At 37.7% G+C, this 11,991-nt stretch overlaps 1 protein-coding gene across 1 annotated transcript; it reads right to left on the reverse strand.

Annotated features, from left to right (window-relative positions):
• Positions 1-958: 958 nt before the first annotated feature.
• LOC119500432 (cell surface A33 antigen-like) lies at positions 959-6,018 on the reverse strand. Its single transcript, XM_037790143.1, has 7 exons — positions 5,870-6,018; positions 5,385-5,551; positions 3,471-3,684; positions 3,169-3,333; positions 2,931-3,047; positions 2,499-2,622; positions 959-1,796 (listed from the first exon to the last, which is right to left on the reverse strand). The coding sequence occupies exons 1-7, from the start codon at positions 5,919-5,921 to the stop codon at positions 1,142-1,144; spliced, it is 1,494 nt and encodes a 497-aa protein (XP_037646071.1). The 5' UTR covers positions 5,922-6,018; the 3' UTR covers positions 959-1,141.
• Between the last annotated feature and the right edge of the window lie 5,973 nt (positions 6,019-11,991).

Here is an 11,991-nt window from a genome sequence, read left to right on the forward strand (position 1 = left end):
AAAGTCAGCGTCCTTCACTAGTTATAACTTTGTGGTTTTGGTGTTGTGTTGGAGTCTGTGTCTGAACAGCATAGCCACACGCGAGATGGGACACCGACACGGATTGATTTATACGTGTAAGAAGTTACAAACAGTCCCTTTAAATCAAGACTTAAAATCAAAGATAATGTACACATTTTACATTGTTGAGTGACAGAAGAATAATATTTTTTTGTCTGAAACAATGTTTTAATAACAACGCTAAAATGGCTGCAGTAGATGATTGGGGGGTGTTCTATGACCCATTTACATTCACTGAGATTTGTATTATTATTTTCATTATATTTAGGCACTGGGCAAGTTTTTTGTGAAAAAATAAACATACAATATCAACGCCAAAAAAGATTTAATTAAAGACTGGGACCTCTAGGTGTAAAAAAACCCTCTCTGGGACCTATTTATGGAGGTCCTGATTGGTAGATATTTAAAAATGTCCCATTAAAAGCTGGAGCGTACAGTCATCTGTAAGGTCTAAAGTTGTGTTCTGAATAGTTCCTGATTGGCTCACAGGTGTCCATTAAAACTGGTTATTACACGCCATTGTTGAATACTCGATTCTGATTCGTTAATCACGACGTTCTACGGTCTGTTATTTTTTTATAGCAGTCCGTTGCTATGTATATTAGTCTGTTGGGAGCAGTTCTGATGTCGGACTCTGGAGGACCGTTTTTGTGTCAAATTATTGATTTCTTAAGTAAGTAGCGGTGTAATAAGCGGGTTAATGTGCAGCTAGCGGGTCTCAGAATAGAGTATTCAACAAAACCGTGTAATAAGACAATTTATAGTATTTGTGAGGATTAAATTAGGTTTGCTGTCTTTTTATGACGTGACCAGGCACTGAGGCCCTTTCAGACACAATGCGACAATGGCACCACTGCACTCTGAAACCCATTATTTCCAATGGTCATGGCGGCTTTTCGCTGCGTCGAGCAAATCACGAGCGCGTCTGTCCTCCATGACTTCGCTGAACCCCTAGTCAGCTCAAATCGCATTGTGTCTGAAAGGGCTTTGAGCCAATTCGTAAACCTAGTAAAATGTTTTTAGTACATATATAATATATGTTATATATATATATATTCATACATTCAGTAACACAAGGTTATTAATACTTGTTTCTGTATTGATCGTCAGCGTAATCGAGACGATCGCGGCTTCCGCCAGAACGATCGCGCCGGTCATCAAGGCGATCCCGACTGCCTCCGTAACGATCGCGCTGATCATCAAGTCGATCCCTACTGCCTCCGTAGCGATCGCGTTGATCGTCAAGACGATCCCGACTGCCTCCGCTACGATCGCGTTGATCGTCAAGGCGATCACGACTGCCTCCGTGGCGATCGCGCTGATCGTCAAGGCGATCACGACTGCCTCCGTGGCGATCACGCTGATCGTCCAGCCTGTCACGGCTTCCACTGTAATGGTTACGTTTATCATCAAGACGATCACGACTGCCACCGTAACGTTCACGTTCATCGTCAAGGCGATCGCGACTTCCACGATGGCGATCGTGCTGGTCGTCCTGGTAACGTTGTGAGTCAACATCACTGCCTTTGCCATCATGCTTTTCTTTACCGCTAATATAACTCTGCTGATCATCCTCAAACTTGTGTGCGGATCCTTCTACGTAATTGTTTTGAGGAACAATGTCTTTGTCTTCATGCTGGTTGGCCTGTTTCGTCTCGCTGTTTGACTTGTCATCCCGGTACTGCTCTCCAGCTTCAGGAGCATCTCTGTCATAATACTCTGCTTCACCGGGGGAACTAACGGGAAAAATACACAAAAGAAAGAGAAAATGGTGAGGCTTGGTCTTTGGATGGTCTAATTAAAGCACCTGTAAACACCACTTAGATACTAACAATTAAAGCACCAACATAATTCTTGTTGGTGGTTTACAGTAGTAGAAACCATAGACTGTGTATATTGAAGGATGACGCGTCTCCACTTCCTCCCATTGTACAAAAGTGAAGCCAAATTATCCCAGATACGGGAGCTGCCATCTTGAGATTTTGACGTCATTTGGATACAGGGTCTGTTCAGTAGTGATCGGGGGCCTGGTCCCGCCTACACACCTGCCCGAGCCAATCACAAGCCGAGCACGGCAGTGGCTTGTTAGCGTGAGCCACCTAGCTGCTATGTTAGCAACATGGTAATTTACTCAGAGCAGCTGTCAATCATGACGTTTCACCTCCTTTTCATAGCATCAAATAACTAATTTAAACCAAACTTGAACACTTGAACATACATCAACGTGATAAGAACTACCTTAAATGACAGAAACCATCTTTGTGACAACATGATTTGACGTCTACTTTGACTTTTAAGTTTAACCCATGTCCCATCCATTAACATGGAGGAGGCAGGATTTATGACCTATACTGCAGCCAGCCACCAGGGGGGCAATCAAGATGCTTTGGCTTCAATTTTGATGTTAACATATCTGATGTCTGATATATCACACATACCCTTCAGCATACTTGTCCTTTTTGCCTTTTTTCTTCCAGCAACAGTAGATGAGAATCCCCAGCAGCACGACACCTGCGAGGACTCCTCCAATTATAGCTGCAGTGGACCCAACGTTCATGCCACCTGGGGAGAAAGGAGGAAAGGCAAGGTGTGTTCACACTACACTTATTACAGGGAGCAGCAGCTAAATCATGTTAAATGCAGAAGTGCCTTAAACTTGCACTTTCTAATAGCCAGCAGGGGGCGACTCCTCTGGTTGCAAAAAGAAGTCTGATTGACCCTCTCGTGTCACTTCTAGTTGCAAAAAAACAAGATGGTGACGGCCAAAATGCCGAACTCAAGGCTTCAAAACGGCAGTCCAAAAAACGAATGGGTGACGTCACGGTGACTACGTCCCCTTCTTATATACAGTCTATGTTTAAAACACTCACCGGGCGTCACAGCTAAAGTCAAGTTGCAGCTGGCAGAACCAATTCGATTTGTTGACATGCAAATGAAGAACCCAGACGTCTCTCTTGAAATATTGACGAGAGATAGCCTTCCTTCCTCTGCAACATAATAACACAAATTAGGCTAAACAATGCTGAGATGATGGGCCATTGTTTACATCAACACTCATGATGGGAACTGGGTGCTTCAAGGTAACACATGGATGGTTGAAATGCATACTTTCGGTTGTCCTGGGTGGTAATTCTCTGGGAGTGTTGTCAACATTGTCGGTCCTCCATTGATATAGGGGTTTTGGGGAACCCTCCTCAGACATGCAGGTGAGGGTGATGTTGTGCCAGTACTCTGCTGCTCCTTGAATGCTGCAGATCGGTGGAGAGGGAGGCACTGGAAAAAAACAAAGAATTTAACTTAAAAAGTTACAATCACTTTGTAAGCAGAATTTATTTGACATATTCATGGAGACAACATATTAATATAATTATTCACAATAGACAAATAACATGTCAGTGGTTGATTCTCACCCAGGACCAAAAGGGAGGTGGCGGCAGCTGTTGTTCCCTCATCATCATTGGGGATCAAGACACTGCATTGGTAATTGCGGCTGTCCTGCATGGTCACCTTGGTTAAGCGCAGCGTGCTCACTTGTCTGTCGATGTCAACCTCCATAGAGGCTCTGCCCTCATAGTTAGGTGCAATGTCAATCGGATTGTTTATAAAGTAGGTGGCCACTATGTTCTAGAGAAATAAACACAAACATATTTTACAAAGATATAGAGCGATAAATGCTGACTCAATATTCAACAGTATCATAATGTTAGTATAATCAATGTGATGCCACATTTCACCGTCACATTATAATGTTTAGGGATCGTATGATGTACAGTATGGAACCCCCAAATTTTCAATGTTAAATATATAAAAAAGACTTTACAAAATAACTCAAATGAATGAAAATAATATACACATGAGTTTGAATGAATTTGTGAAATTATTAAAACTCAACTCATTATTCATTTTCATAATAACTGAAGTTAAATATTTTTTATTTCATTATAGACATTTTAATTTCAAAATGCCTTTTTTTCAAAAGTGTTTTATTTCATTAGGACATTTTCCGAATAACACTTGTATTTCATATTTTATTTTATTTTATAATGGCACTTTTAGGTAGGTAGATATCATGTGCAGCCTTGTTAAGCTAAATAAATAAAATATGACCACTGTCATGAAAAGTGACACCATGAAACAAAAAGTGACATTATGGAATAAAAAGTGGCATGAAATACAAATGTTATTGTAGTTATTATTATGATGAAATAAAAGCAGATGCAAGTGCTGCATTTTTCTGTCTTATGTGATAATAAACTGAATATATTTAGATTCTGGCCTGTTGATTAGACAAAACAAGCAATTTGATGATTCCACTTTAGGCTTTACACAACTAGTCATGGGTATCTTTTACTATTTTCTGACATTTTATGGACAAAATGATGAATCGAGAAAATAATCTGTAGATTAATCGATGCATCTACAGTGTAAGAAGTATTGATTATTACACTCATTCTGCAGTTTCATTTTCAGTCATCAGCTTCATTGTTGCTACAATACTTTTTCTTTGATTAATTATTTTGTGTACAATTTATTGTAACTATTTATCAAATTATAAAATAAAGTGTTTAGTGTAAAGTTTTGCTGAATTAAAACTGTAGCATTAATTCTCCGTTTTGTTACCAACTGATGTCTGCAGCAGTGAGTTATGTCACGTGCAAGAGGCTTTATTCTTTATTTATTCAAAGGACAAAGGTCATAACCACTACACACAGCAGAGAGGAACTCGTATGCTCTAAATTTACACTTCCTTAAAGAAACTGTTATTCACCACAGCGAATCATTGTCCATTTTAAGAAGGACATTGCCACAGTCTTGATGTGAATACAGTGTATACTATTACACACTTAAAATCACTGATTTAAAAGTTGACGCAGTGTGGGCAGTTTTCTGAGAATGTTAATAGATTTACAGGTACACAATAATATGAAAATAAAATGGATATGTTACTGATGGGATGTTGTTTATTACAGTAAAGTGGTACTTGGCAATTTAGTATGCTACTACCATGAAGTTGCACAACAGAGCTTAACATTTTTTGGGATCCTACACTTCCCATAATGCAGCTCAAATGCAGACACTCCCTGTCTTGTAAACACCCACGTCCTTCACACCCCACGCCCCCAGTTTTATTTTCTGTTATAATTTTGTAGCCTCTGAGCCCAAGCCGAGATAAAGACAAACTGTGTTCACATGCTGAGGAGCACTCCCCACGACGAGTAAACTGATCTTTCCCCTTTAACTAACCACAATATGCTAAGAATAAGAAGAATATTAAGAATATGTTATAAGCACACATTGTGCATGCAGCTAGTTTACTCTCTCACCATTGGATCACCAACAGTGTCAGGGGAAGATTCCCATGTGAGGACGAGTGCGTTGGTGATTGGTCTCGCTGGGATGAAGGAACAGGTCAAAATAATATCACCTCCTCTTGCAACCTCATATTCTTTCTCTGGAATAGAAACCTGCAAACTCCTGCAGCAGGGAAGTACTGAAATAAAAACAAATACATAGTGACAGATATCTCTTTCCCAGTCAGAGTCAATTAGGTATTTTTGCAAAATTGGTAGAGAAACATTGGTACGATTTAATATGAACAACCTCAACTACATTATGTTTGTGCCACTAAATATAACATACAGTGTGTTTCTTTCAAGGCAGATTGAATAAATGGTTTTAACTGCAGGTGAGTTAAACACAATCCTGCTTCCGGCTTAGTAGTTGGATTAATGATTAACACGGGTGATAATACCATAAAGGTGTGGCAGTGGTTTATAGAAAAGAGAAAGAATACAAGCATAAAGCCTACCTGTGAGTATCAGAAATAGCTTTCGCCATCCAAACTGCTTCTTTGTCGTCATCGCTGAAAGAGGATAAAAAATATCCAGCAGAAAGAAGAACGTTTTGAACTGATGTTCTCAGTCCAACAGCAAGAGCCCGCCTAACCTTCACGGTGAACTCCCAGGTATGGAGAAGTTAACATTTCCAGGTAATAAGTCAACGGCTATAGGTCACATGTCACCAGAGAGCCAATCATTGACCTGCTATCCCTTTGATTAAACCTGCCTATTAGAGATGTATGTGATAATGTGGGGGGGGCTATACAACAAAAAACATAAATATATAGATAAATAGTGAAATATAAGACTGTTAATTGATCCCTGATAAAGGGAAACATATAGGAAGATAGATAGATAGATAGACAGATAGACAGACAGACAGACAGATAGAGGGATAGATAGATAGATAGATAGATAGATAGATAGATAGATAGACAGATAGACAGATAGAGGGATAGATAGATAGATAGATAGATAGATAGATAGATAGATAGACAGATAGACAGACAGATAGACAGACAGACAGACAGACAGAGAGATAGATAGATAGATAGCTAGATACGGAGATAGATAGAGGGATAGATAGATAGATAGATAGATAGATAGATAGATAGATAGATAGACAGATAGACAGACAGATAGACAGACAGATAGACAGACAGAGAGATAGATAGATAGATAGATAGATACGTAGATAGATTGATAGATAGGTAGATAGATAGATAGATGGATAGAAAGCAAATAATAAAGCCAATCAGAAATAAATCATTTAACTGATCACAGTCAGTAACTTGTTCGACAGCTGAATAGATTTTGACCGTCCTAGAAAGTTATATTGTGCATCCACATGTGTTGTTGTACACAGTTTGACCTGCAGGCTGCAGTGTTGCACTGACAGTGACGCTGCATGTGTTCAACACAAAAAGAGAATCACTGATATGTAAATCTATTGCAGGACAAACAATATGAAAAGAACAAAAATGTGACTGAACTTTTGATCCTGTTGCTTTAACTTGCTGTGGTCTGATCTGAGGTGAAAGGCAGAAGGAGTGAAGTGAAAGCGGATCTTTAACTGATGGTTTGGTTTTAAAACATGATGACTTGCATTGCATTAGGAGAGATTTGACCTTGGTCAACAAGACAGTGCGCTCATTCAGTGGCTTTGGTGGCATGAGGTTGCAAACTCTGGACAATGATGCAGTCCTACGTGGGCCAACAAGTCAGCTGAGTTTAAGTATTCAGTCGAGCCTATAACAGACTGAATACTTCAGTTTAACCATTTGTTGTGTGTGTGAGAGAACTAAGCTCTTACATCTCTAAAAGGGGAAAAGAGGACACAATGACCTGAAACGATAAACCCAAAGGTGTTTTCATAACAAGCACCCAAACTAAAAAAAAAGTGATGAATTTCTCCACACAACAACAATAATATTGCTCATTTTAAACAGTGATGAAAAAGATTCAGATTCTTTACTTCAGGACCAATATGAAATACTCCATTACAAGTGAAACTCCTACATTCATAATCCCACTTTAAGTAAAGTACAGAAGTATTATCAGCAAAATACGCTTATTATTCTGCAGAGAATGGCCTCTGTGACTGATATATTATTATTTATGACATTATTACATTGTTAAAGGACCGGTGTGTAGGATTTGGTGGCATCTAGTGGCGTGGTTGCAGATTGCAACCAACAGAGTACCCCTCCGCTACCTCCTCCCTTTCCAGGACTGCGGTAACGTGAGCCGCCGAGTGCAAAACCAGGGTAACGTCGTTAGTCTCGCTCAGAGGCCATCCTTAATATAATAACACTACTTTAGGAGCAACAGAAGTCAGACGGCGGCTGGTGGTATCACGGTTTAGCACTCTGCGGCTCATGTTACCGCAGTTTCACAAGCATGTTGGAGAACTACGGTGGCCTTCAGGTAACGTAAAAACACAGAAGGCTCTCTCTAGAACCAGTGTTTGGTTTGTCCTTCTGGGCTACTGTAGAAACATGGCGCAGCAACATGGCAGACTCCGTGAAGAGGACCCGCTCCCTATGTAGATATGAAGGACTCATTCTAAGCTAACGTAAAAAAACACAACCATTCTTAGTTTCAGGTGATTATACACTAATGAAAACATAGTTATGAATATTATATTACATTTCTGCTAATTGATCCCCCAAAATGTGACACACTGTTCTTTTAATACAGATGCTTCAATGTGTAAGCAGCATTTTACTGTTGTAGCTGGTCAGCTAGTGGTTTCCAACCCATAGGGGTCGGCCCCCTCCAAAGGGTCACAAGATAAATCTGAGGGGTCATGAGATGATTAATGCAAAGGAAAGAAGAAAAAACTAAGTTCTGCTGCATTCTGCATACATTTATGATCATTTCTTTTTAAAATGTTTCTCAAATCTTTGCTATTTTGTGAACTATTAGATAAATTTACCTCAAACAGTTATTTAAATGAAACCATATAACAAGTTTAGAGGGAAATGTCTCTTTGGTGTAAATACTAATAACTAGACATCTGAAATGTGACAAGGAGACTCAACTTCACACTGGTTTAATCTTTAACAATGTGTGTTTTATAAGCTTTTTAAAGTAAAATCTTAATATGAATAGTAGTACAAGTAGATCAAAAAATGTACTTCTTGAGTAAATGTACTTGGTTACTGTCCACCACTGTTTTTAAATCCTTCTTTGATTCAATAAATACGAGGTAAAGTAATGAGGTGAATGTTTCTGTGAATTCTGTAAAGTGATTTAAATAAAGTATGAAAACCTTCAACATAATCAAATTAGCCTCAAAACAAATAACACAGGCCTTATTCCTCTAAGCCTGCAGCAGGTAAAAGATGTTATTTCCCTCCATACTGTTATTGGCTGTTAATAAATATGATTGCAACCACTATAACCAATCCAAAGGCAACCACTTACTGGTACAGTCAATCAAAGCACCACGCCAGTGAATTTAAACTTTAATCATAATTTACAGTTGTACCCTTTTATCTATTTTTTTAATATATTTTTCCTACTGTTCCAGGTGCCTCTTGCTTTCCATTCAATTCTGTATAGTGTGAAAATGAATTAGCAGACGTTTCTGGAGCTGAGCGCAGCCAGATTAACCTGTTGAGGGGCCCCGGGGCAAACATTAGCTGTTGTGCCCCTATTAACCCCTCGTGTGTACCCTGTTGCCTCCCATCAAGTACAGACTACATATGGCAACTTCACTATATGATGCATCTATAACTGATGTATAAGCAGATAATGAATGATTGAAAACACAGTTTAACATAGCTGTAATCACATGAACAAATCCTTATAGTTTCATAAAACATGTATTTACACATGTGTACAGCTCATTCAAAGGTAGGTTTAAAACAGTTTATAAATGCTTGAAGATTTTTTTCTGGATCTTTCAGTTTGTAAAATGATCACCTTTAGTATTTGTGATTTGCAATAAAAGAGCTGAAACATACTGAACCAGTGGTGCAGTCCTTCTGAACAAATGTTCATATTTGAGCTGTATTCATCTGCACGTGGGTGGGGGTGGGGGGTGGTGGTGAATGTGGATGTAATGTAATGTGTTATCTTGGTATATGCAGTGCAGATAATGAGCAAAATGCAGGAAGTGGCTAGGATAAAAGGAAACGTTCCCCCCACTTCACATCCCTTCATATTAGAGAAGTGAAATTTCCTTTCTCTGGTCAAGGCAAGGTCAACCGACAATTTGTCAAAAAAAGAAATTCTATTTTAGGATGGATGTTAAAGGATATTAATTAGTTTCTGCCTGGACATAAGAGTGGGTGCAAGTATGCAGCAATTTTTTTTTTCGAAATACTAGAAGTACGAAACATTACAAATTCCAATAAAACAAAATCAAAAAAGAAACCATAACTTTCATCAGGCTACAGCAATTATTCTGTCTCTTTTTAAGGTACTATACTATGACTTTTTCGACATACTATACAATTCCTTTTTTAGACACACGATACTATGACTGTTTTTCCGACATACTACAGTATATTACGAGTTTTTTGTCGGCATGTTATAAAGAAGTAGTTTGGAAAAAATAGTTAGTCTAGAAAGTATGCCATACAAAAAGTAAATTTTCAAGATTTAAGTTATTTATCATACAAACAACAATTTCCGAAAAGCAGTGATTGGCAATAAAGCATTGCTCATTAACACAAGTAAATAACAAAATGAGAATCTAAGACATAAAATATTACAAGTTAAAATACAGGGATTAAATGTAGCATGCATAATTAGATAAAAATAATATAAATTTGTGGTCAGAATAATACAATGCTTTGTGCTTTTTAAAAACTTTCTGGAGATAAAACTTCTTTAAATCTAAATAAAATATCTGTCCAAAAGTGTGCAAAATGAAAAGAAAAGCTAGATGATTATTTAAGTATGTAAAATAAGCCACACACAGAGAGAACAACTCCCCCACACGCACACTCAACTCAACTCTCAGCCCTGTTGAGTGTGCGCGTGTCCGTGCCTGTGCCCGTGTCTGTGCCCGTGCCCGTGTCCGTGCCCGTGCACGTGTGTGGCGCTGGTAGGCTCAGCGCTTCAGGATTTTGGGTTAAATATTATAAGAATAAAATCATATGTTTACGAGAAAAAACGTTGTAATATTATGAGAACAAAGTCATAATGTAAAGTAGTAATTTTACGTGTTATTTTCTTTTTTTCTCGTAAAGTTACGACTTCTTTCTTGTAACATTCCAACTTTTTTCTTGTAATATTATGACTTTATTCTTGTAGTATTACGACTTTTTTTCTCGTAAAGTTATGACTTTATTCTCATAATATTATGACTTTATTCTCATAATATTATGACTTTTTTCTCATAAAGTTATGACGTTATTCTCATAATATTATAACTTTATTCTCATAACATTCCAAATCTTTTCTAGTAATATTATGACTTTATTCTCATAATGTTACGACTTTATTCTCATAATGTTACGACTTTATTCTCATAATATTATGACTTTTTTCTCGTAAAGTTATGACGTTATTCTCATAATATTATGACTTTATGCTTTTAATATTAAGACTTTTTTTCTTGTAAAATTATGACTTTATTTGGTAAATCTCTGATTTTTTTCCCTCAATGTGGCCCTAATACTCCGTAGTACATTTGCACTTTGGCCCTCACTGCATTAGACTTATATACTATATATTAGACTATAAACTGTGTTACCTTCATCACAATGCTCAAATGTTTTTTTGCTCAAAAGTCTCTTTAGATAGTAAAGGCTGCTGACCCCTGACCTAAGTTAACAGTTATATATTGTTGTTGTACCTGTGTGCTGCCTCTAGAGCTTTCGGGCACCGCCCATGTCCTTTTTCAGTCCTAATCCACGGGTGTAAGAAAAGCTAGATGATTATTTAAGTATGTAAAATAAGCCATAAAAAAAGTCGTAATATTATGAGAATAAAGTCATAATATAAAGTAGTGATTTTACGTGTTTTTCTCTTTTGTTCTCTTAAAGTTACGACTTTTTTGTCGTAAACTTCTGAATTTTTTCCTCATAATATTCTGACTTTATTCTCATAATATTATGACTTTTTTCTCGTAAAGTTATGACTTTATTCTCGTAACATTCCGACTTTATTCTAGTAATATTATGACTTTATTCTCATAATATTCTGACTTTTTTCTCGTAAAGTTATGACTTTATTCTCATAATATTACGACTTTTTTTCTCCTAAAGTTATGACTTTATTCTGTAAATCTCAGATTTTTTTCCCTCAATGTGGCCCTAATGCTCCGTAGTACATTTGCACTGTGGCCCTCACTGCATTAGACTTATATACTATATATTAGACTATAAACTGTGTTACCTTCATCACAATGCTCAAATGTTTTTTTGCCTCAAAAGTCTCTTTAGATAGTAAAGGCTGCTGACCCCTGACCTAAGTTAACAGTTATATATTGTTGTTGTACCTGTGTGCTGCCTCTAGAGCTTTCGGGCACCGCCCATGTCCTTTTTCAGTCCTAATCCCCGGGTGTAAGAAAAGCTAGATGATTATTTAAGTATGTAAAACACGCAGAGAGAACAACACCCCTACACACTCAGCA

This window comes from Sebastes umbrosus, chromosome 13 (genome assembly GCF_015220745.1).
Source record: "Sebastes umbrosus isolate fSebUmb1 chromosome 13, fSebUmb1.pri, whole genome shotgun sequence".
In the NCBI taxonomy this organism is placed as follows: Eukaryota; Metazoa; Chordata; class Actinopteri; order Perciformes; family Sebastidae; genus Sebastes; species Sebastes umbrosus.

Coding starts and splice junctions, on each gene's coding strand:
- LOC119500432 (XM_037790143.1), bottom strand. CDS start 5,921: ATGACGACAAAGAAGCAGTTTGGATGGCGAAAGCTATTTCTGATACTC. Junction 3,048..3,168: donor ACCACCCAGGACAACCGAAA/GTATGCATTTCA, acceptor ATTATGTTGCAG/AGGAAGGAAGGCTATCTCTC. Junction 1,797..2,498: donor AAGGACAAGTATGCTGAAGG/GTATGTGTGATA, acceptor TTTTCCCGTTAG/TTCCCCCGGTGAAGCAGAGT.